This window comes from Lepidochelys olivacea (assembly GCF_965140295.1).
Source record: "Lepidochelys olivacea isolate rLepOli2 genome assembly, chromosome: 2".
Taxonomy (NCBI): Eukaryota; Metazoa; Chordata; order Testudines; family Cheloniidae; genus Lepidochelys; species Lepidochelys olivacea.
Window position 1 is genome coordinate 45,136,955 of NC_140412.1, and position 24,883 is coordinate 45,161,837.

Sequence of the window (24,883 nt, forward strand, 5' to 3'; positions counted from 1 at the left end):
CCTCAGAGGGACTGTGTGCAGGTCCCTAGCCTGCCTGCAAGTTGTGAGGTAGATTCCAAACTGCTCTAGTCTATTTGGAGTTCTCTATACAAAAGGTTGATTAGTTAGATTTTGGAAGGTGATGGGTGAATTTCATCCTTGCTGTTTTAATTTTAGAACATCTGTACGTTTTGATGTATTACTCTGAAGGTTTTAAAAATAATGTTAATAGAGAGATAGTGGATTTAGACTCTGGAGACCTGAGTTAGGTTGTAAATTTGTAGTCCCCATTTGTACAATCCCAATTACTACACATGTATAATATAATCTAATTTGTCATCTCTGGTCAAGAGAAACCTGGAATTGGAATAGCAAGTGTGAGGACTAAGGTACCTCAGTTCTGGACTGAGCTGCAATCCAGTAAAATCCATGCCGTTCCCTTTTCAGAATTTTCTCTGAATTCATCTGTTTATTCCCTACAGTGGAAGAAAATGAGTCAGACCCACACTTCTTGCTGATCCCCAAACATGTGCATGGATCTTGGGTATCATCCTGGGATAGGGGGCCATCCATGTGGAGTCCCTGCATTTCTGCAGCAGCTCTGCGTCCCCTGGTGCTGCCCTGTGGCTCTCTGACAGCATGGCACTGTCGAGGCTCCCCAGTTACTGTTCTTGAGACTCCCCTTTAAGAGCAAGGAGGGTTAATATAAGAAATAGAGGAAAGTTAATACAGGCTCTGACAGTATTTATTCTCCTCTGGTTTTGCTGCTAGGTGAGGTTGGAGGACAATCAAAGTGGCTCCACCTACTATCTACCCTTTCCTCACTTGGCGATGTCTAGAACTATGGACAGGCTTCCCTGGGTGGCAGGAGAATGGGGCACTGCTGCTGTGAAGGCAAGCAGACTCCCCCTTCTACTTTGGATGGGGGAGGTAAGTGCATGGGAGGCCTCTTCATGTGGATCTCACAAGCACAGTCTGGCCCTATATCTGTATGAGCCCGCACATTGCGTTCTCTCTTACTAGCTCATATTCTTGGGCACCCAGATTCTGTGGGGATGGGCATAGTAGAAATCTGAATAATAGCAGACTTTAAGTTCAGTCAGTGATTTATCAAAGAAAAATAGTTATACTAAAAGTGATTTCAACTATACCAAGGTTCATATTGGATGGCAGCTTGTTTTGTTTCAAATTCTTAAACTACGTTTATTTTGTTGTTCAAACTAATGAGTTCTATAATATTAATAAACCAAATTATAGAAAAAGTGTACTTTTAGAATTCATCTTATAGTGTTTGTAATACAGATGATTAGTTCCAGTATTTCGTTGTTCTTCTTTGAATGACTGTACAAGAGCGTCGCGTGGTGCCCAAGGTACCAACACTCATTCCTTCACCTCTGCACCATCTGGGAACATGGGATGCAGCAGTTAGTGTTCTGTTCAAAATGGTACCATCAAGGGGAAAGCAGCAAATGATCTCGGCAGCACCCCCTTCACAACAGATTGGTAGGTTTTTAACATGGTGGAAGCGCAGTAATACCTTCCCTGTCCCTTTTCAGGGACCTCTCATAAAGCCATGTTGATTTATAAAGCGAGACATTTTTCGGCCCATGTTAGATGAGCTTGGCTTGCTGATGAACATGAAGAAGTCCATCCTGTCTCAGGTTCAAAAAACAGTTTTGTTGAAGCTACGTTTGAGAGAGCTATGGGGCTGGATGTGCAAAGTGTATTTCATTGAGGAAGCATCATGGACATGATAGTTCACATTCCAAATTGAGTCTTATCCTCCCTAGATTGGTGGATAGGTCTTGCTAACGTTTTCAAGGGAGTTCCCTTTGCCTGGCCTCAACAATCTCTCATCTTAGTCATGGATGCCTCGGACCAGCTTACTAGTTGAGGAGGGGTGGGACTCATTTGGGTCTGCTACAGTCACAAGATCTCTGGTCTTCCCAAGATCTCAGTCTGCATATAAATGTCAGGGAGTTGCAAGCTATCTGGTTAGCTTGCATGGCATTTCTTCCACAAATCAAAGGAAGGGGTTTGTTGGTTATGACCAATGATACAGTGGCCATGTTTTATAAAAAAAACAAAACCAAGAGGAGCCTGGTCTTCACTGCTGTGTCATTTTAGCAGTTCTACTGTGGGCCTTCTGCATTGCCAATTTCATAATCCTGAAAGCAGCTTACCTTCCAGGGATCCACAGTACATTGGCAGATTGCCTAAGCAGGCTGTTCATCAACCACTGCAAATGGCCTCTTCATTCAGATGTAGCAAGGTCCATTTTCCAGCTCTGGGGAACTCCCCAAGTGGATCAGTTTGCAACAAAAGACACCAAAAGACACCAGTTTTGCTCCACAGTGGGCTACAGTCCAGGTTTGTTGACTGATGTGTTCTACTGCCATGGTCAGATGAGCTCCTGTATGCTTTTCTTCCCATTCCTCTCCTGCCCAAAGTTCTGTGCAAAGTTAAGCAGAACAAGGCTCATCTTATGCTGAGGGATGGCCCTGTCAGCACTGGTTTTTGGAGCTAGTAAACCTATCAGTCCCCCATTGTCATTCCTACTATACATGAACTTGATTTCACAGAATCAGGGTCACCTCCTCCATCCCAATCTGCAGATCCTTCTCCTGATGACTCGGAGGCTTTGTGGCTAATGTCTGCAGAAAAGTCATGTTCTAGGGTTGTTCAGGAAGTGCTGCTAAATAGTAGAAAACCATCAACTAGGAGTACTTATTTGGCTAAATGGAAGAAGTTCTCTGTCTGGGTCAGAGTGAAGAGAACTTCCCTGGTCTTAGTCCTGTATGTGCTGAACAGAAACAATCTTCTGTTCCTAAAACACTAAACATTGGCGATTAGTTCAATCAGAGTGCATTTAGTGGCTATCTTAACCTTCCACCCACTTGTTGAAAACCATTCTCTTTTTTCAGCCTTATGTCTGTAAGATTTTTAAAGGGCCTGGATAGACTGTTTTCACAGGTGCAAAATCCTGTTCCCCCACGGAGCTTGAATCTAGTCTTAGAAAAACTGATGGGTCACCCCCTTTGAACCTCTAGCGACCTGCTCCCTGTTGCACCTTTCTATAAAGGTGGCATTTTTAGTGGCTATTATGTCAGCTGGGGGAATTGAGGGCATTGGTATTAGGTCCTCCATATACAATTTTCTATATAGACAAAGTTTGCATTCGTCTCCACCCAAGGTTTCTTCTCAGGGTGGTTTCTAGTTTTCAGATTAACCAAGCAGTCTTCTTACCAACCTTCTTTCCAAAGCCTCATGATTATAAAGGTGAGGAGAGGCTTCATACTCTAAATATTAGAAAAGCTTTAGTTTTTTTTTAAATCTAGAATGGACTAAACCTTTTGGATCTTTGACACAACTGTTCACAGCATGTGTGGACAGAATGAAGGTCTGTCCTGTATCTACCCAAAGGATCACATTTTGGATATCTATGTATGTTACCAGATGGTGAATGTGAAGCTTCTGGATAGAGTTTTGGGTCAGTTGACTAGATCCCAAATAGCTTCTGCGGCCTGTCTGGCCCATGTTCCCATATTAGACATTTGCAAAGTGACAACCTGGTCATCATGGCATATGTTTGCCTCTCACTGTGCTATGTCTTGATAGTCTAGAGACATTGCTAAGTTTGGACAAGTTGTCCTGCAGTCTCTGTTCAAATAGGCTCTGAGCCACCACCAGATTGGATTGCTTTTGAGTCATCTGTGATATCACTTGAAGAAGAAGAAATGATTACTAACTTTTCCATAACTGTTGTTCTTCAAGATGTGTAGCACATGTCCATTCCACGACCTGCCCTTCTTCCCCTCTCCATTGGAGTCTTTCTGATAGGAAGAAGCTGAGGGGGGTCAGTGGTGGCTCCGCGCTTTATGCCTGCACGAAGCAGCAGAGGGTGATCGTGCTGCCCCAATGGGTACTGCTAAGGGGAAAATTCTGACAACTGTGCATTGGGGTGGGGTACACATACACATACAGCAGAGTGGACGTGTGCAACACATCTCAAAGAAAAACAGGTACAGAAGGGTTAGTAACCATTTCTACCATGTATAGATTTATTCCTTTTGTATGGAATTTAGATAACTATTTTACTCATTAAAGACTTTCTGTGATATGCATAAAATTCATTGGTTTGTTTAGATAATTCATTATTTTAAAATGTGATTTTTTCCCCCCCTTCCTTACTTAGTGGTTTTGGACTCAAAAAGGATGGGTAGAAAGGATGCCTCTGCCACAAGAACTCCTGTTGAGCAATACAGGAAACAAATAGGTAAGAAATACAGATTAATGTCTCCTTTTGGGATGCATCCTGTATACAGTGTTAAGGGCCAGCTCATTCAGCAAAGACTTTAGACAGAAGAAAAAATGCATGATTTTAAAAGAAAACAACATTGTGATGTTTCACTCCATATTCTTTATGAAAATATGCTTGTGATATGAATATGACATAACTGAGATGTACTTTATGCAAGATGGTTTTGTAAGATATCATTGGAAAGGCTATAATTTAATGGATGTGATTATCCAATTTGTATGTCTGTATCTGAAATTAGGAATATTGACTATGTATCTGTATTTCAACTATGCCATGTTGGTTGATGCCCACTGCTAGCACTTCAGGTACAACTGTGGAAAAGCCAGCCAGAATTGATGACCCATCAACGAGGACAATGGACTATAAAAAGGCTTGGCCTTCTTGCAGACACTCCATGCTGCCACTGACTCCTGGACGCTGTGATACTACAGAGTCAGGTGGTCTTGTCACCTGATACTAAACATTACCTAGGACTTCTTGTAACTTTCCACTGGAAGGGAAAGGGGGGGGTCAAGTTTGGGAAACAAAGGATTCCCGCCATATGTAAATCCTATTTAAGGGTGAGGAGGAAGGTATTGTCTCCTCTCCATGGTCTGTCTGCCCAAGAAGAAAGACTGCTAAAGCCACCTGAAGTGAAGGCGTGGAGGGGGAATCCAGACTGAGGCAGGGGTCCAGTCTGAAAAGGAATATAACTCTGAACTCTGAACCACAGAAACTTTGCAACCTGCCTAAAATAACAACATTTAGAGTGAGAATTTACATTTGGTAACCTGTTTTTTTAATATATTGAGCTTAGCTTGCCTATTTTGCTTTATTTGGTCAGTAATCTGCTTTGTTCTGTCTGTTTATATCTTATATTCACTTAAAATTCACCTTTTATAGTTAAACTTATTTATTCTTTATAATATAACCCAGTTTATGTAATTTCTAACTGCGGGGGTGGGGGGGCAAGAAGTTGTGCATATCTCCGTCCACATTGAGGGAGGGGGCAAATTTCATAAAACCTTTGGGTATGTACCCCTTAAAAGGAGTGGGCATCAGAGTGTTGGGGCAAGCCCCTAAGGCTGAATCTTTCCAGAGCTGATCTCTGTCTCTCTGTGCAGCTGGGTGTGGTCCTGCCTGTGTGGTCAGCTGGAAGAGGCTTGTGAGCCTAACCCAGCAAGGCCAGGTTAAGGGAACCCAGGTTGGCAGAATGGGTGACTCAGTGGCATCCCACCACATCAGATGACGCCCCAAAGGGCCCAAACACATCACAAACATATTTTATGCTTGCAGATGTCAGTAAAATATTAAAAAGAAATAGTTAGATGATACTCCTTAACAGATGAAGCTTTGTCTTATTCCATCTCTATATGAATATATATGCCTGGCAAATTTAAAGTTAAATGTGGTGGTCCAGAGCTATTTTTTAATATATATTGGGTGGTGTAAGACTTTATATGATATTACCAAATTCAATCAATAATTACTGAACACTTTAAAATAAAAACAGTAAATATAATATTTTCCCTTAACTTTCTTTTGTTATGACTCATTTCCTATGTAGAGGTAGAAAATATGCAGATTACACCTCCCCCCCATATAACTGGTTCCCTAAATATGAATTTAGGTGCTTACCATTTGTATCCACTCTTAAAAATTCTCTACTTCTGAAATATTATATAATAAGAGACAGACCCACATTTTCAAAAGTGGTTGCCTAACGTTAAGTACATTTTATCCATAGTTAGTCATTTAAGTAAATGGCCTTATTTTGCAGTTGCTGAGCAACCACAGCTGCCATTTAAATCTGCAGGAAAGATTGTATGTGATCATATAAAAATATTGGGGCTCACTGGGGTGGGGGGTGTGACGTTCCCCTCTGGTGTTATCCTGACCGGTGATCTGCTTGGTCACGCCAATCCTCGACTCTGGGAGTCAGCTTTACCCTGCTCAGCTGTGAGAACCCCCAATAGCCAATATCTCTGTTCCCAGACACTAGCCAATATCTCCGGTCCCAGACACAACCCTAGGAACCTCTGTCTTGCAGTGTCCAGTTATGCCCGTTGGATGCTGCAAGCTTATATGAGTTTGTCAGTTTAACAAATTGATATGTACCAGGCTTGTTATCCCTATGGGAGCCTCTGAAACGCTTCAAACCAAATGCAGTGTTTCAGGAAGAATAAACAAGCACATTTATTAACTATGAAAGATAGATTTTTAAGTGATTATAAGTCAAAGCATAAGTCAGATTTGGTCAAATGAAATAAAAGCAAAACACATTCTAAGCAGATCTTAACACTTCAGTGCTCTTTCAAACTTAGATGCTTCTCACCACAGGCTGGCTGGTTGCTCTTTAGCCAGGCTCTCCCCTTCGATCAGCGCTTCAGTTGCTTGGTGTGGTGACTATAGATATAGGTGGAAGAAAGCGGAAGAGCATGGCAAATGTCTCTCTCTTTTATCATGTTCTTTCTTCCCTCTTAGCTTTGCCCCCCGACTTCCCCTTCAGATTCAGGTGAGCATTACCTCATCGCAGTCCCAAACTGGCCAAAGGAAGGGGGGTGACTCACTCGAGAGTCCAACAGATCCTTTTGTTGCTGTCTAGGCCAGTGTCCTTTGTTCCTGTGAGGCTGGGCTAGGTTTGTCCCATACCTGCCCTGATGAGGTGTGAACTGCCTCTCTGCTCTTGGAGAGTTTTTGCTTGGGCTTATTTTAAGCCATAAGGATACATTTTCAGCCTCATAACTGCATCATGAGCCTTCCGAAGACACCCGACACGACAAACTTTGCATTAGATTCCACACAATCATTTTACAAGGATGAACATGGGTGTGCTGGGGGTTCCCCAGAGGTACAGAGCATCACAGGGGGTGTGGGTGCAGGGGGCTCGGAGGCGTGGTCCAGGTACAGAGGTGGGGGACTTTGGTGGGGGAGTCTGGGTGCAAGGAGTCTGGATGCAGGGGGTGGGCCTCATGGGTGGGAGGTCTGGTTGTGGGGGTGTGGAGCTTCTTGCAGCCAGGGGAGGTTCCTGGGGGTGGATCTGACCCAGCCCTAGCCTGTGCAGGGGAAGAGGAAGTCCTGCAGACCAGCCCAGCCAGAACTAGCAGCTGGAGCCCGACACATGATAGGAGCCGCTGGCCGGGGCATCCCCATCCCCGCCCTTACCTAGTCACACTCCACCCCCTCAGATGGTGATTTATGTCTTCGCCAGGTGCTCCCGACACCCAAACAAGATGTGCCCGCTCGAGACCGCTGTCTGGGGTCTGTGGGGAAAGAGTAAAATCTGCGGGGGACATTAAATTCTGCGCTTATGCAGTGGTGTAGAATTCCCACAGGAGTAAACACTGAACTGTTGGAAATTACTGGTTAAGTACCTTAGAGCAGAGTTTGTTGAAGTGCAAAACCAGCTTTTGATAGCAGTAGCCTGTTTAGCAGGTGCAATGTGTGTGTTTTCTTCATTTCAGCTAGTTCAGTTCAATGACCAGTTAATTCAAAATTAAGAAACCACTTGGGAGTTGAAAAAGCAGGGAAGCTTGTTTTACTTTTCCAATCTATGAATAAAAGCTAGGTGTGAAAGAATGAGTTCTTGTAGTTCTAAAATCTGGAAGGACAAGGTGACCATAAACAATTAGTTCAACTACAGATAATACTTTCTATGTTTATTAGACAGGTTTGCATTAAAATTGATTTATTAAACTTTTTTTCTTATGGATCCAGCACAGTTAAGGCTTAGGAAAATAATGAAAAAGCAAAAATTCAAAACACAATTAAAGTAGATTTAAATCAAGGTTTCCTGCTTCTTGATTTAAATCATGATTAAAATCTGCTATTTAAATTGCATTGATTTAAATCAGTCCACCCTGAGCATTATGAAGTGAGGTTTGTGCATTCATTTCCCAGCGGAGAGGTGAAAAACACCATTACGTGTTGGCAGTTGAGTCAGAGAAGCCAGATTATAAACTGGCATGAGCAGCCAAACTGTCTCACCAGGGGGCATGGGACTTTCAATCAGGGTTTTGGCATGTTGGTGAGACAATGAGGCAGATTCACAAGCTGAAGAAGCGATGTGTAAGTTAATCCCCTCATAGTCAGATTCCTTCAGAGTTTTGCACACATACACTACCTATGTCTAAGGGAGTTGGTGTGATTTATACATGGAGGAGCTGGAAGATTATGTAAATTAAAGTATTGTGGGGGCTAATTTGATTTACACATTCTTCTAGCTTCTCAGCAGGTAAATTATGCTTACATAGACTCCCTTGAGCATTGGTAGACCACATGTTAGTAGCTCTACAGGTGTCTGTTAGTGTGGAGGAATTCTAATTTAGGCAACACCTCTGAATTTGTAAATATGAGTCAAAGAGAATCTAAGTAACCCTAAAAGAAGTTCAAATTTGGCATAACAGACATATTAAAGGAAGAATGTGTAAGCAACACCAAGGTAGATTCCCACTTTTTCATACTCTCTGAGGGTATGTCTGCATTGGGATAAAAAACCCGCAACTGGCCTAGGTCACATGACTCGGGCTCATGGGGCTCTGTGTAGACGTTTGGGCTCGTGCTGGAATCCATTTTTATCCCCATAGCCTGAGCCCCCCAGGCACAAGTCAGCTGATCTGGGCCAGCTGTGGCTGCATCTCTGGTCTTTTATCCCTGTGTAGATATACCCTGAGACTCACCTGTCCTTTGGGCCACGAGTACTTGTAGATAAGGTCAGCTCTCTTTGTGGGGTGAAAGTAAAAACAGCAAGTATGATCATTTAAATCAGCACTTTTCAGAAGTATTTTATGCTATCCCCAGGCAATAGTATTTTGCTGCATATGTCTAACACACACTACCAGACCAGAATGGGATTCTTTTAGCCCACAGCCTTTTTCATCATGTGCAGGCATGGTGCCAAAGCTGTGTTGAGTACCTCCTCATTGAGAAGAAGAGTGAACAGATGAGCAGGATAATATCAGAAGAAATCCTTTTCTAAAAAGAATGAACTACTATAATTTTTGCCCTCCCTGGAGTTGATAGAAACACTTAATGCTGGAATGAATGCCACAGGGGGGAAAAGCTAGCAAGGTTGAATAAATTTCAAATCTAATAGAACTGAAGGTACAACCCTTAAGATACTTTATCAGCAAACCAAACTATTATTAAAAACAGTAACATATGGGAATGGTGAGTAGAGTTACTAGAAAATCAGACTTTTGTCTGCAATGTATGAGTTCAAGTTATCTTGGAAGGCAGGATGGGAAACTACAGACCCCATAGCATATACTTTATGGAAAGGTACTGCCGAAATGGCTTAATGGGAATACCAAATATGACCTGCTGAGTGGATAGAGAAAAGCTATTGAATTCCTATGAGGAATCAGGATGAAAGGAACAACTTGGAAGGTACTATTTTAGTACTCTACCTGGAGAGAGACTGATCTTGGCTGTAGCAAAAAATAATAAAGGAGAAAAGACATTTATCTTCCCTGGCCTTAACTCTGCCACTGGGGCGGGGGAAGAATGGAGAGAAATTAAGGAGAATTTTATGGCATACCATATTAAGCACCTCTGCTTTTCCTAGGTAAGCTCAGGTAATTTTCAGTAAGAGTGGGTATGCTTCATAGGACTAGGAGAACTTGAGCTGACTACTGGAAAGAATTTATCTGAGAGGCCTGATTTTGCTCTCATGCTAGTTTGATGCTCGTGTAATTCCATTGGTTTCAGTGGTGTTTCTACAGATGTGCACTAGTGTAATTGAAAGAATCAGGCCTTACACATAAGGATTAAGAGTGAGGATGAATTACGTTCAGATACTTAAAAGCCTAATTATGTTGATTCAGGTTTTGTTGATTGTTTTTCATGCCATGTTAGTAATAGAAAGCTGTATTCACTGATGTCTTTTTCGTACTGGAGTTGGAGAATTAATTTCGGAAATGCAACCAGTACTAATACAAAATTGTAACAGTATAAAGTGACTGCAAATGGACAGGACACAAATAGATCTAAATATTGTGGGTCAAGTCCTGAGGCCATTTCTGTGGGCGCAAACGGTCCTAAAATAGAAGATACAATGCACTTCCATTATTTGGGAGGACAAAGCAGCAGTGTACTAGCACAAGAGATATCTGCACCTCCTTTTACACCATTGATGTCACATCAGTGACGAGTCTTCACACAGGAATGCAGAAGTGATGGGAGTCAATACCTTACCCACAAAACCAAGGTATGGCATATGGCTCCACTCCAAGGACTGATCCATGAGGAGATAATTCTATCGAGGGAAGCAGCTTTTGGAGAGACTTATATCAATAAAATATATTTAGAAGGCTTTCAAGAAATTACCTCACTGTAGTTGTACTTGAGAAAGCAGAACAATTTTGTTTCATAGTTGGATATTTGCACCAAAGCCAAGTATGGATTTCAAAATAATTGAAGAACATAATCATGAATTCAACAGGCTGTTTCCTTTTGCTGAAGTGAATAGGAAATTCATGCTGAGAGACTGGGAGGGAAAAAAGACAAATTCCTGTGCTAACTGTTAACCTTTGTCACTCAACCTTTATGCTTTCAGCACAAAATAGTAAAACTATTAAAGTAACAGAGATTAAAGAACCAGAAAGGTGCTTATTGTCAAAAGGATCACTTTTAGCATTGTTTTATATATTTTTTTAAACTGCTGGATAAATTCCGATTTATTGTTGCTACTATATTTATAGAAATGTAACATTCATAGACCAGCTGACAGGTACAATATGTGTCCTCTTGGGATATCCCTAGTTGTACATTTTAGACTGGAATTTCCCATTTAACTTGGTCTCAGTTGTTCATAGAATCATAGAATATCAGGGTTGGAAGGGACCTCAGGAGGTCATCTAGTCCAACGCCCTGCTCAAAGCAGGACCAATCCCCAACTAAATCATCCCAGCCAGGGCTTTGTCAGGCCTGACCTTAAAAACTTCTAAGGAAGGAGATTCCACCACCTCCCTAGGTAACGCATTCCAGTGTTTCACCAACCCTCCTAGTGAAAAAGTTTTTCCTAATATCCAACCTAAACCTCCCCCATTGCAACGTGAGACCATTACTCCTCATTCTGTCATCTGCTATCACTGAGAAGAGTCTAGATCCATCCTTTTTGGAACCCCTTTCAGGTAGTTGAAAGCAGCTATCAAATCCCCCCTCATTCTTCTCTTCCGCAGACTAAACAATCCCAGTTCCCTCAGCTTCTCCTCATAAGTCGTGTGTTCCAGTCCCCTAATCATTTTTGTTGCCCTCCGCTGGACATTTTCCAATTTTTCCACATCCTTCTTGTAGTGTGGGGCCCAAAACTGGACACAGTACTCCAGATGAGGCCTCACCAATGTCGAACAGAGGGGAACGATCACGTCCCTCGATCTGCTGGCACTGCCCCTACTTATACATGCCAAAATGCCATTGGCCTTCTTGGCAACAAGGGCACACTATTGACTCATATCTAGCTTCTTGTCCACTGTCACCCCTAGGTCCTTTTCCGCAGAACTGCTGCCTAGCCATTCGGTCCCTAGTCTGTAGCGGTGCATGAGATTCTTCAGATGGGCACTACATTGGCCTTTTTCCAGTCATCCGGGACTTCCTCCGATCGCCATGAGTTTTCAGAGATAATGGTCAATGGCTCTGCAATCACATCCGCCAACTCCTTTAGCACTGTCCTTCCTGAACAGTTTATATCCATCCATGACAGTACTCCAGTCATGTGAGTTATCCCACCAAGTCTCTGTTATTCCAATCACATCATAATTCTTTGACTGTGCCAGGACTTCCAGTTCTCCCTGCTTGTTTCCCAGGCCTCTTGCATTTGTGTATAGGCACTTGAGATAACTCGATGATCGTCCCCCTCTCTCAATTGAGGCAGGAGCCCTCTCGCACGCTTCTGCTCGTGCTTCCTCCCGGTATCCCACTTTCCCACATACCTCAGGGCTTTGGTCTCCTTCCCCCAGTGAACCTAGTTTAAAGCCCTCCTCACTAGGTTAGCCAGCCTGCTTGCGAAGATGCTCTTCCCTCTCTTCGTTAGGTGGAGCCCGTCTCTGCCTAGCACTCCTCCTCCTTGGAACACTATCCCATGGTCAAAGAATCCAAAGCCTTGTCTCCGACACCACCTGCATAGCCATTCGTTGACTTCCACAATTCGACAATCTCTACCCGGGCCTTTTCCTTCCACAGGGTGGATGGACGAAAACACCACTTGTACCTCAAACTCCTTTATCTTTCTTCCCAGAGCCACGTAGTCTACAGTGATCTGCTCAAGGTCATTCTTGGCAGTATCATTGGTGCCCACGTGGAGAAGCAGGAAGGGGTAGCGATCCGAGGGCTTGATGAGTCTCGGCAGTCTCTCCGTCACATCGTTAATCTTTGCTCCTGGCAAGCACCAGACTTCTCGGTTTTCCTGGTTGGGGCGGCAGATAGATGACTCAGTCCCCCTGAGGAGAGAGTCCCCAACCACCACCACCTGCCTCCTTCTCTTGGTCATGGAACCCCCAATCCTAGGACAGTGCATATCATGCCTTCCAATTGGTGGAGTCTCCTTCTGTTCCCTTCCCTCAGATGTATCATCTAGTCCACTCTCTGCATTAGTACCTGTGAAGAGAACATGAAAACGGTTACTTACCTGTATCTGCGTTGCTGGTACATGGACGCTCCCCTTTCTTCTTCTGGAGGTCGCATGCTGCCAAATTTCTTCACCGTCCTCCTATCCCCACAGTGCAGCCTGGTCTGAATCTTCAGAACATTGTGTCCGTAGGAGCATATCCTGATGTCTGTCCAGGAAATCTTCAGTTTCTCTTATGCAACGCAGGGTCGATACCTGTTGCTCCAGACCTTGAACCTTCTCAGCCAATATGGAAACCAGCTTGCACTTTGTACAGACAAAGTCGCTTCTGTCCTGTTGAAGAAAGACAAACATGGCACGTCCAGTACAGGTCACAACAGCTGAACACTCCCCATCCATATTACCTTCCTTCTATGAGCTTCCTCAGGAGTTGTAGTAACTACTCAGAGAAGCCGGCAAGATGTAAGCCTCAGTGGACTCTCTCCAGGCAAACTCCCTCTGTTAGCCTCTGCTGTTCGCTGCTCAGCTGGTTCGCAGCTGACTGGCTTTTTATAACAGTCAGGCCCACTCAAGGCTCACCTGGAACAAAGCACTCCCAATTCACACTTTTCAAACAACCAATCAAGCACACTGTCAAACTGTCCCCATAACAGACACTCAGATACTCACCAACACAGCCTCCGTAATGCAGCCCTTAGTGTACCTCCTCTCAGGCAGATTCCAGACAAACTCCCTCTGTTAGCCTCTCTGCTGTTCGCTGCTAGCCTCTCTGCTGTTCACTGTTACAGCATGTCCTGTTGCTAGCAATAGGATGTGACCCAGGTATTCCTGACATCATACGTTTAATGGTGACAGATGAAAATTTGGCGCATATTAAGTACTTAAACAGGACAGCAGAGAGAACAGTTTTGCAAGTCATAAGCTGTAAGGGAGCATAGATAGGCACCTATTTTAATAACCAAATAGGATGCAGTTTGCGAATGGTAATTTGTAGCGAATACCAAAGGTTTCACAACTGGGTTATGTTAGTACTTTCTGAGCAAGGTTATTGGAACATTTTCAATTTCAGTCAAACACTGTTACTCTGAACTGAGCTCTCTAATGAAATGGGGAAATTTCCTTTGTATGGGATAGTTCTGTTATATCCCTCTCTAGTCAAAGGACAGAGCAAAAAAAGGGAGGGGAAAAAAGATAAGCTTCCAAAATATATCTGCATTTTGGTATATGCTATATTTTCTTAACCAGCATGTACAAAACCTGATATTTCTGAATACTGATTTTTGGAATGCACAAGAGCATTCGTCATCTTCTGTTGGCCCCTTGCCTCGTTCACTATGCACCATACAACTTCTTCAATGAATTACATCCGTCTTACTTATGATGCACCATGCAGCTGTGTAGTGTATGAGCAAGGGTGCTCAAGACTTTCAGTTCACTACATAACTCTGCTGTCTCCACTGTCTAATGTGTTTACTGAATGGGGCCAGGGCTTTGGCACAATAAATTGAATATTATCATGTAATGAAAATCTGTGTTATAATACAGACTTGAGGAGCAGAGTTAAGACTGTGCAACTTTTAACTGTCATTTCCTGACTTTTGAGTGCTTGTATTTACAACTTTAATGTCCCTTGAATATATAGATAGATATGGAATTTCATATTATTTTTATAAAGAAAAGTAAAGAGAGAGAAAGAAGTTTGATCATGCTACTGTTTGCTAGATAGCGGTGACATACCCTCTATAGCACAGTATGTGCAATCAATGAGCCCTTGCCTCATTCCACACACAATTTTTAGCTCATAAGTAAAACAGCAGGATTCCTTCAAAGCCCTGCCTCTTTTCATACACACCTTTACAGGACAGAGTTGGCAGAGCTAAAGTTAGGTTTGTATTCTAGAGCCCCACAGTCTCTTAAACTTGAAATTCGACTATATTTAATTAACCACACATGCACTTCCAACTGATTCTGAGACATGGTCTATTCAATGTAAATTTCCACTCAGTTTATATGTTGCACAAATGTGAAATGCCAATGGAAGGACAGGTGATAAGTAATTTTAATAATTTAACATAATCCAGCATACATGTGCAAAGTCCTCTTTATAAACCTGTAAAACCTAGCCTAATCAGAGCCAATATTTATTGGATCCTTGGAAGACATATATAAATCCTTGGGACTGCATTCCTACCAAATTCCAATTTTCCATCTCTTTCTGCTTAGGTATTAGAACTGTTCAAAAACAGGTGCAACCATTTTTCTTGGGTAAGAAGAGGTTTTTTCCCCCAGTCCTATGCTTGAAATGAAACCGTCAGAAGAACAATTCTCCCAAAATTTATATATATCTTAGAAAAATTTATAAGCAGCTGAAAATGACTCTTTGTAATAGAAATGCTAAGACAATTTAGACTGCATGTGATGCGAATAATAGATATTTCCATCTGATTTACTATTAGTTTGTTCTCTTTGGTATTTTTTAAGGCAGAAAATGAGTCAGAGCGGGGGATGTTGAAAAGGAGACTAGTCCACTAGTTTATAAACAAGATCTCCCATCCATTTTTAATAGTGAGGATGATTAACCATTGGAACAACTACCAAGGGATGTAGCAAGAATGTATCCCTATCCTGATTCTTGCTTGCATATTTATACCTGGCTCTGGAAATTTCCACTACATACATCCGACGAAGTGGGTATTCGCCCATGAAAGCTTATGCTCCAATACGTCTGTTAGTCTATAAGGTGCCACAGGACTCTTTGCCGCTTTTACTTCCTTATGTTAATGCAGCAAGGCCAGTGAAAGACCCAGGAATATGAACGAGTTCCATACTCTAATCCAGGAGTCGGCACCACCGTGTAGCGCAACAGACACTTGACAAAATTATGTATTTAGTGACGGACATTGTGGGTAGGTTGTGTCATTCAGTCATTAAATTTTTTGAAAAATTACCACGGACCTCAACATTTTTACCGTGGACACTTGTGTATGGACACATTGCTGACCCCTGCTCTAATCACTTCACTGCAATGTTCTTTCAGGAGGAAAATTAGCTTCCTCGCTACCCAGTCCTTGTTCATTATATTGCTTGACAAAGGCAACAGTCTTAGCAGACTAAAAGTGCTTTGGAAGGAAGTTTAAGGAATGATGATAATGCTAGTTTTATTTGGAAAATATCCCTGGCGCACACCTTGAACTGTACAAGTTATTTAAACTACATTAAGCTTTAAAAGACGATTATTTTCTGAAACCAGTCACCAGGCTCCTAAAAAAGGAGAAGAGGTAAAAGGGGAAAATGATAATTTCAGTGCCAGCAGTGGTCAAAGAAATAATGAAAACAAAAAAGGTTTCAAATATACCTATTGCCTGCATTCTGGTAGATGATTGTATGGTAGCAAGGCGATTAAATAAATTTTGCATGCAAATTAATTCATTTCTGTTTGTATAAAGGGGGAGGTGTGTGGGAGCCCAGCAATTTCCTACGTGTACCTTAAACGGCAATATTTGGCAAACTGCACATCAGACACATGAAACGCTGTTTTTACCCAAAGCACCTAATTCAGACTTGGGATAAGTGGTGAAATTTCATTGATCTTAACAAACACGTCTTAATATGGACACAGAGATCCTTCACTACCCGGGCTCAACGGGTAGTGATCAATGGCTCCATGTCTAGTTGGCAGCCGGTGTCAAGTTGAGTGCCCCAGGGGTCGGTCCTGGGGCCGGTTTTGTTCAATATCTTCATAAATGATCTGGAGGATGGTGTGGATTGCACTCTGAGCAAATTTGCGGATAATACTAAACTGGGAGGAGTGGTAGATACATTGGAGGGCAGGGATAGGATACAGAGGGACCTAGACAAATTAGAGGATTGGGCCAAAAGAAATCTGATGAGGTTCAATAAGGATAAGTGCAGGGTCCTGCACTTAGGACGGAAGAACCCAATGCACAACTACAGACTAGGAACCGGATGGCTAGGCAGCAGTTCTGCGGAAAAGGACCTACGATTTACAGTGGACAAGAAGCTGGATATGAGTCAGCAGTGTGCCCTTGTTGCCAAGAAGGCCAATGGCATTTTGGGATGTATAAGTAGGGGCATAGCAAGCAGATCGAGGGACGTGATAGTCCCCATCTGTTCGACATTGGTGAGGCCTCATCTGGAGTACTGTGTCCAGTTTTGGGCCCCACACTACAAGAAGGATGTGGATAAATTGGAGAGAGTCCAGCGAAGGGCAACAAAAATGATTAGGGGACTGGAACACATGACTTATGAGGAGAGGCTGAGGGAACTGGGATTGTTTAGTCTGCAGAAGAGAAGAATGAGGGGGGATTTGATAGCTGCTTTCAACTACCTGAGAGGTGGTTCCAGAGAGGATGGTTCTAGACTATTCTCAGTGGTAGCGGATGACAGGACAAGGAGTAATGGTCTCAAGTTGCAGTGGGGGAGGTTTAGGTTGGATATCAGGAAAAACTTTTTCACTAGGAGGGTGGTGAAACACTGGAATGTGTTACCTACGGAGGTGGTAGAATCTCCTTCCTTAGAAGTTTTTAAGGTCAGGCTTGACAAAGCCCTGGCTGGGATGATTTAGTTGGGGATTGGTCCTGCTTTGAGCAGGTGGTTGGACTAGATGACCTCCTGAGGTCCCTTCCAACCCTGATATTCTATGATTCTTATGGTGAGTTGCCAAAAGAAAAAATAATATGGAATAGTATGTCTGGGAAAATATGAAAATATAGACAAGTTTAACAGCCAATCTTCTTTATCTTTTCTTTATGCAGTAGCAGGTGTTAATACACCTCTACCCCGATATAATGCTAGCCAATATAACACTAATTCGGATATAACATGGTAAAGCAGTGCTTTGGGGGAGCATAGTTGCACGCTCCAGCAGATCAGCGCATCAGCCTCCGACACGCTGCTCTGAGCGGCATGTTAATGGTGCTGGGCCGTGGCCGAGGGGTTGCATAAGGGGCAGAGGGTCTCAGGGGGCGGTCAGGGAGCGGGGGGGTTAGATGGTTTGGAGGTTCTGGGGGCGGGGCTGTCAGGGGACAGGGAGAAGGGACGTTGGATAGAGCATGGGAGTTTCGGGGGGGTCTGTCAAGGGGCGAGGGTGTAGATGGGGTCGGAGCAATCGGGACAGGGAGCAGGGGGGCTGCGTAGGGGGTGGGGTCCTGGGGGTGATTAGGGCTGGGGGGGGTCTTTGGAGGAGGTAGTCAGGGGACAAGGACCTGGCGGGGGGGTTGGATGGGTCAGGGGTTCTGAGGTGTCTGTCAGGGGGTGGGAAGTGACTATTAATAATGGAAATGCTCGAGGCCAAAGCAAGTTCGATATAACGCAGTTTCACCTATAACGCGGTAAGATTTTTTTGGCTCCTGAGGACCGCGTTATATCGGGGTAGAGGTGTAACACAAACATAGATCCCATCATTAGCTTTAGCCCAGTTTTGCTTTTGAAGGCAAAATTGTGCCTCCCAATATGTGTTCAAGACCTCACCTATATTTAGGAGGTCCATGAACCAAAACTCTAGGTCCTCATAAATATGCATTTCCTTTACTCTTTTAAGTAAGCTACTATTGCTGTCATTCACTTTTAGTTAAGACCTGTCAGGTGGTGTTTATGTTGAAGGAAAGGAGTTTAAATTACAAGTGAACTGAAGAACTGTATTTCTTTTGAGTGCTAAAATTATGAGTGACTTGGGAAGATTATTCCTCACAAATAATTTTAGGATCCCAAGAGATAATGGTGATGCATAAAAGAGATGTTCCTGTCCCTGTTAATTCCATTAAAACCATCTGATTTCTACACTGTTGGTGAATGGGTCTCCAAGAACTTGTTTTGATGTAAATTTTTCATCTTGTGGAATCACTTTCACAATATCATCTAACATATACTTCTGCTTAGAGTGTCTGCATTGACACCTGAAGTGACAGTGATATATAGATCTGACAAAGCATCCTTTGTAATATGCTTCATTGACGTGAAAATGGCAAATGCTGACAATATTACTGGAAACATCTCACTTGGACAGAATTAACAAATTGCACTGACACTATACAAAGGATCTTGGGATAGTCCTATAATGTGCAGCTGGTCCAGAGTAACATGATTCCTTTTACTGAGGAGTTGTAACACGTAGGCAGACGGCATCTAAGAATTTAGAGCCTCATCCTAAATTAAGAAGCAGCATGGTCTGCTGGGTGAGGCAGTTAAGACATTTGGGTTCTATATCCAGCTCTGCCATTGGCCTGCTGTGTGGCCTTGAGTAATTCCTTTTTCTGCCTTTGTTTCCTCTCCCACTCTTTGTCTGTCTTTTCTATTTAGACCAAGAGTGGCCAACCTGTGGCTCCAGAGCCACATGCAGCTCTTCAGAAGTTAATATGCTGCTCCTTCAGAAGTTGTATAGGCACCAACTCTGGGGCTACAGGCGCCAACTTTCCAAAACCAAGTATTGTTTAATCTCAAAGTAGGAACACAGCATAACGAGAGAAAGGGTTTTAACACAACAAACAGTTTATGAACATCTATTTTATGTAAAGCTTAGGTAGGCATAGCTTCTCCAGACACCTCCACTTCTGGGACTGGGTTTCAATCTGCTTCCCTGCAATCCCTGTTTTCCTCTCCCATTGTGCTTCAGGGGGCCTTTTGTCAGTCTTTGCTCTGGGTCTCTTAAATTTGGAGAAACCAGTTTATATGACCCATTGGGGGAACATGGATTTCATATTATCACAGTTTAGGGCCAGAAGAGACCACCAGTTCATCTACTCTGACCTGTATATCAGAGGCCACCAACACCACCCAGATCTTGCAAGGGGTGGCGGAAACGTCCTAATAGTAGGGGAGGCACCATGGTCCCCACACACACTGCCCTGTCACCCCAAGCCCCCGCCCTCGCACCACCCCTTTTCCCCAAGCCCTCTCACTGCCCTTCCCCTCTACCTCTCCTCCCCCCGCCCCTTCCGGCACATCTGGCACTTGCATGCTAAACCCAAAAATCAAAATTAGACTGAATTTACAACCTACTTCAAAGCAGTTGGTCCTCTGCATTGTCTTTTATGTAGTGGCAAGTGTGGGTATCAGATGTGTTAGCCTTCCTGCCTACTTTCAGATCACCTGCTTCTGGAATTAACCCTTGGTAATCACCTAGCCAACAACATAACAAACAGACAGATGGAACACATAATATTCATAAAATGTTACAGACAGCTCCTTCATCCTTCACAGTAAGTTCGGGACAGGGCCTGTCTGTTGTTATGTGCTTGCACAAACCCTAGCCCTAATCTCAGTTGTGTCCTCAAGGTGTTTCTGTAGTACAACTAGATGATCATAATTGTAGAGCTTATATGTAGAACATTCCCCAGAGCCCCTCTTGCTTGGCTTTCGGCTATAATTTTAAATGAACTGTACATGTATCCTCAAATAGAGCACAGTCAAAAAAGTTTATCTCCTCTGTGCTGCAGAGAGCATTCCATACACTTGTACAGTTGTAAAATGATTGCCTAGCATACTGTGTCCATCTTGCCTCAGAGGCTTTGAGCTTCATTCTTTTTTCGCTTACTCTAGACTAAATCATGTCACTCTGTTTGAAGTCAACAGAGTTAGTAAAATTGGTGTAAGCAAAGTCAGAATCAGACCAATTCTGTCTTGCAAAAGCTCCAGGTATGCTTTTTGGCCTGTACAGCTTACCTCTTCTTCTCAGTAATGCACTGCCCCTGTATTGCATAATGATCTCACAATACTTAATGTTAAGAAACTAGTTACTATAGTTTATTTTGTCCCCCAAACAGTCTGACTAATTATTTAGCATAACTGTGGCTTGTAAATTATGATAATTGTCAGTACTTTACACTGGCTCCTAAACAGTAGTGATTTTGTTTTGCTTTAACCACAATTCTAGAACTTACTATGAAACCTGCTTGTTTACATGGCGGTAGAAATGCTTGTAGTTTTCCCTAGCAATGTATAAATGGGCCAGAGGGAGAGGCAATACATTCACGATGTGGCCTGGTTCAAATTCATTGTATTAATTTATTTTTAAAAGACTTAACATTGTCATTATCGTTCATTTTAATATAAAATGTTTAAATGATCGCTGGAAAGGTTAACTAATGCGTAACTGCTATCTTCCTAGTATCCACAAGCTAGAAACTATTGTAACCATTAGACTTGTGTTAAGAAAGAAACTTTGAAATATATGATTATATGGAAAATCATATTCTTTGAACACAGTGCCTAATAAAGATCAACATTTGTGTGAGCATTGTTTTAGGTATCATTTATTTAAACTTTATACAATTCATCCTGCATATTCTATGAGTGTTGGAAATATAATGAAAATCACATGACTTTTGATTTAGTTTATTTTAAATAGTAGTCTCATTGTGTGGTATTTTTTTTTAAATTATTTGTATTCCATTTTCTAAAATTCCTTTGTAAATTGTTTGTATGGACTTGTTAAAAAAGTTGCTTAAAATAAATGAGTGCAGGAAAGAAATTAAACAGTGGAAACATTTTTTTATTTTCTATTATAATATGAGTCCGAATGCAGAGATTTTAAACAGAGAGTTCCTTTTTGTGAAATACTGCTTTCTGTAGCATAGAAGCTCTTTACAAGTTCTGCAAAGTGTAGGCTGTTTGCAGGTGTTTTTATTTCCAGCTTTAAAATTGTATTTAAAATGTGTCACAAGAGTTCTGAGCTGGAATCAGGAGAGGGCTGAAATAGTTGGATGGGAAGATTTTGGTATACTTGAGGAAGCCTTATATTAACACAGATTTTTTTTTTGCAGATAGTACAAAAGAAGCTTATTTACTTTAATGCATCTTTCTTGTTGGCTTAAAGCTGAAATGTAGTTGTTCTAAAATTAATTTACCTTTCATGAACGACAGGTTGGATTATCTTTGTAACATTAAATGTCAAGATATGTCAACCCTGAGCTCCGAGCACGTTGTGTCTACTGTAAAAAAGTTGTCCCTGAGCACTTAATGTTGTATTAAATGATGATGTGTCCTTTGCAAATGTATTATTAGTGTCAAGCTGTTCCGTCTCTCGCGATTGAAAAATGGTCAGTGATTTGAGCTTCCATTAAACCTGAATAAAAAAGAGAGAGGCTGTAGGGAGTTCTTCATGCTTTTTTTGAGCACATACAGTCTCTCATGAGTGTGTTTAATACGTATCAAAATGTGTCTCTTAGCCTAAGACTTCAAAACCATCTCTAATCACAACAATCTTGCTTTGAAATTGTATTAAGGCATATCTCTCTTCTGCTTTTCGGGGAGAGATCACTGAAGATGTTAGGAGGGTGGTTTGAGAGGGCAAAAAGCAGCGCTAAATGTTTTAAGGCCAAATCCTACTCCTATCAAAGTCATTACGGGTTTTGTACATTTAACTTTCATGGCAGCTGGGATTGGGCCCTTAATTTTCCCTGGGGTTTTGTCTCTCTTAGATTCCATTAATATTCTAATAAATTGTTATTCCTAGTTAGATATTCTGTTTAGATTAGTAGTAATATGTGTTGTACCTTGGCATTTCATCTATGCATTGTGTAAAATGTAGATATGATACCAGATGGCATTAGATTGGAATTCTATTGCTTATTGAATAAATAGTAAATGGCTTAGTACCTACTTGCCTGAGAGACACCTTTTCTCCACACATTACTAGAAGTTAAGATCAGCAGACACACCCAAGGAGAAGCCTCACTGTTATACAGCAGGAAGGGTTGCCAGCAGGGCATTCTCCAGGATTCTGCGAGGAAAATGGAAAAAAAAAATTAGACATCTTGCTGATCTAGCCTCATGGGAAAAATACTTTTCTGATACACAAAACTGGTGACCGGTCAGACCCACAGCATCTTGGAGACATAATTCAAACAGTGCCTTACTTACAGGTTAGGGAGGGCAGGGCAGCAAATAAAGTAGCGTGGCTGCACGTGTGGGTGGGTGGACTTTTCATTACAGTGAAGCGGGACACACTGGTCAGTCAGCTTTCTCCTCTTCCCCCCAGCCAGTCAGCAAAGGTGGGGGAAAACTGTCTTCCTCCCTTGCCACTGCATCTGGGCCAGGGGAATAGTAGGGGAACTGAGGTCTCGCCCTTCTTTTTCAGGACTCCAGGGATTGTCTTTCTGTTGCCAGTCAAATCAAACATTCTCCTCCCTCCTGCTCTCCTGCCTCCCCGTATCTCTGCCTTCAGATGGAGCAGGGGTAAGGGTGGGATGGAATATATCCATTTGGAACCAGACTGTGGAAACCCTAATTACATTGGTGGGATTTTGAACTATTGGTTCCATTGACTTTAACTGACTTAGTTATATGAATAAGTATTTTCAGTGTAAGGGTTACTACAGTTTGCCCTAGATTTGTTAGTGTCTTTAATTGGCCACCTATACTTTTTAAACCTGATGTATATGGTAAAGCATAGATTGTTGTTACTTCTGGTACTTAAATGACTAGTATTTGCACTTTTGTTACAAGTAGGGTGACCAGACAGCAAATGTGAAAAATCAGGACGGGGTGGTGGTAGGGGGAGTGGGTAATAGGAGCCTATATAAGAAAAAGACCCAAAAATCGGGACTGTCCCTATAAAATTGGGATAGCTGGTCACCCTAGTTACAGGCATAACTTAGCTAATTTTAACATCTGAAATGGATCACTACAATGTGGAATAAATGTTATTACAGTTTTGATTATGATTGTAATACCAACACAAAAAGATCAGGACATCAGTTTGTTGTGGTTACAAATTGGACTGAAAGCACTGAAAGGGATTTTAAATCTGTAATGTTGATTAGCAACTTTTACTATCTGTCAGTTTTTTGGCATTCTGTAAATAACTCATCTTCAAATAATTCATCTGAGTAATTAAATTTAGATTGCACATTTCTCATTTCAAATATTTTGACTCTCATCTGTTTGGTTTTCTATTGTGGCTTAATTGGTGTGGTCTATATAAACAGACAATAAATTTATATACCTTTTGTTATAAAGATCAGTCAGTGAATAGAACTTGGTATTCATCCCAGACAGAATTATGATTGAATGTATTTGCAAGATTAAAGCACTGAATTTACTTTTTTCTAATTAAAGGCAATTAAAGATTTGCAGACACAAATAAAAGACAATGAATTGAGGAATAAGTGTAGGAGCAAGTCCATTTGCAGGTGAAAAGAAGTGCCTTTGAAGCAGAACCAGCTGTATTTTCATTGAAAGAATTACAGTTTAGGAAGCTTTTCTGCATGTGCTTGCTTGATAGCATAATGTACTCATAAGCAGCTTATGCAGTACAGTGTTCAGAAAATAGTGCATTAATTTTTAAAGAAGCAAACGCAGGCGAAGAGCAGCACTGCCACATGATGATAATGAGGGTGGATACTGTAAAGTCTACTGAGGGAAAAGAAAGCAGGGAGGTTCTGAAACGTGAACATTATAAAACAATAATCAGGTATTCATATGATAATGAGCTTGGACAGCAGTATCAACAAAGGGCAAAGATGCAGCCCCGTTTCTGTTTAAGCCTGATGAATTGAAAAGCAGTTAGATACTCTTCAATCTGTTACTCAATCCCGGTATTTAATAAACTATTGTTAAAACATTGGCTTATTTGAAACAGTAAATATTGGTGTCCCTTCCCTCTCCCTTAAATGAAGCTAATTCATAGAGTTTGGCCAAGTTATATTTTAAATAGCAGGCTCCTCAAACAACCACACTCTTGTGTGTAGTCAACGTCCTCAAAATATTGTTCTCAATGCAATACATTCTTAATCACAACACAGTACAATGGTTGGGATGACGAAAAAAATATGGTGGCATTCATGCCAGCAAAACAGAGATTTAGTGACAAAATATTCCTGATGCCTAAAGAAAAGTGGCCTCCGGAACTTACTGAACTTGTGCAGTTCATCTTTAGTGTTTAATTTAGGTTTTGTACTAACCATGTTCTTCTTGTTGTTGCATAAACACTAAATTTGAAAAAAAATAACCAAAATTCTGGGTCAGGTCATCTCTAATCTGTTATTAATATTATTAAATAAAAAGATGTACGGGGCCTT

At 41.9% G+C, this 24,883-nt stretch overlaps 1 protein-coding gene across 1 annotated transcript in view; it reads left to right on the top strand.

The window, feature by feature from the left end:
- TRIQK (triple QxxK/R motif containing) overlaps positions 1 to 24,883 on the top strand; it is an 81,734-nt gene that overhangs the window by 17,028 nt on the left and 39,823 nt on the right. Inside the window, exon 2 of the mRNA XM_084619111.1 lies at positions 4,175 to 4,255. Coding sequence (XP_084475237.1) covers positions 4,195 to 4,255 — 61 coding nt within the window. The 5' untranslated portion in view covers positions 4,175 to 4,194. The remainder of the gene's footprint in view (positions 1 to 4,174; positions 4,256 to 24,883) is intronic.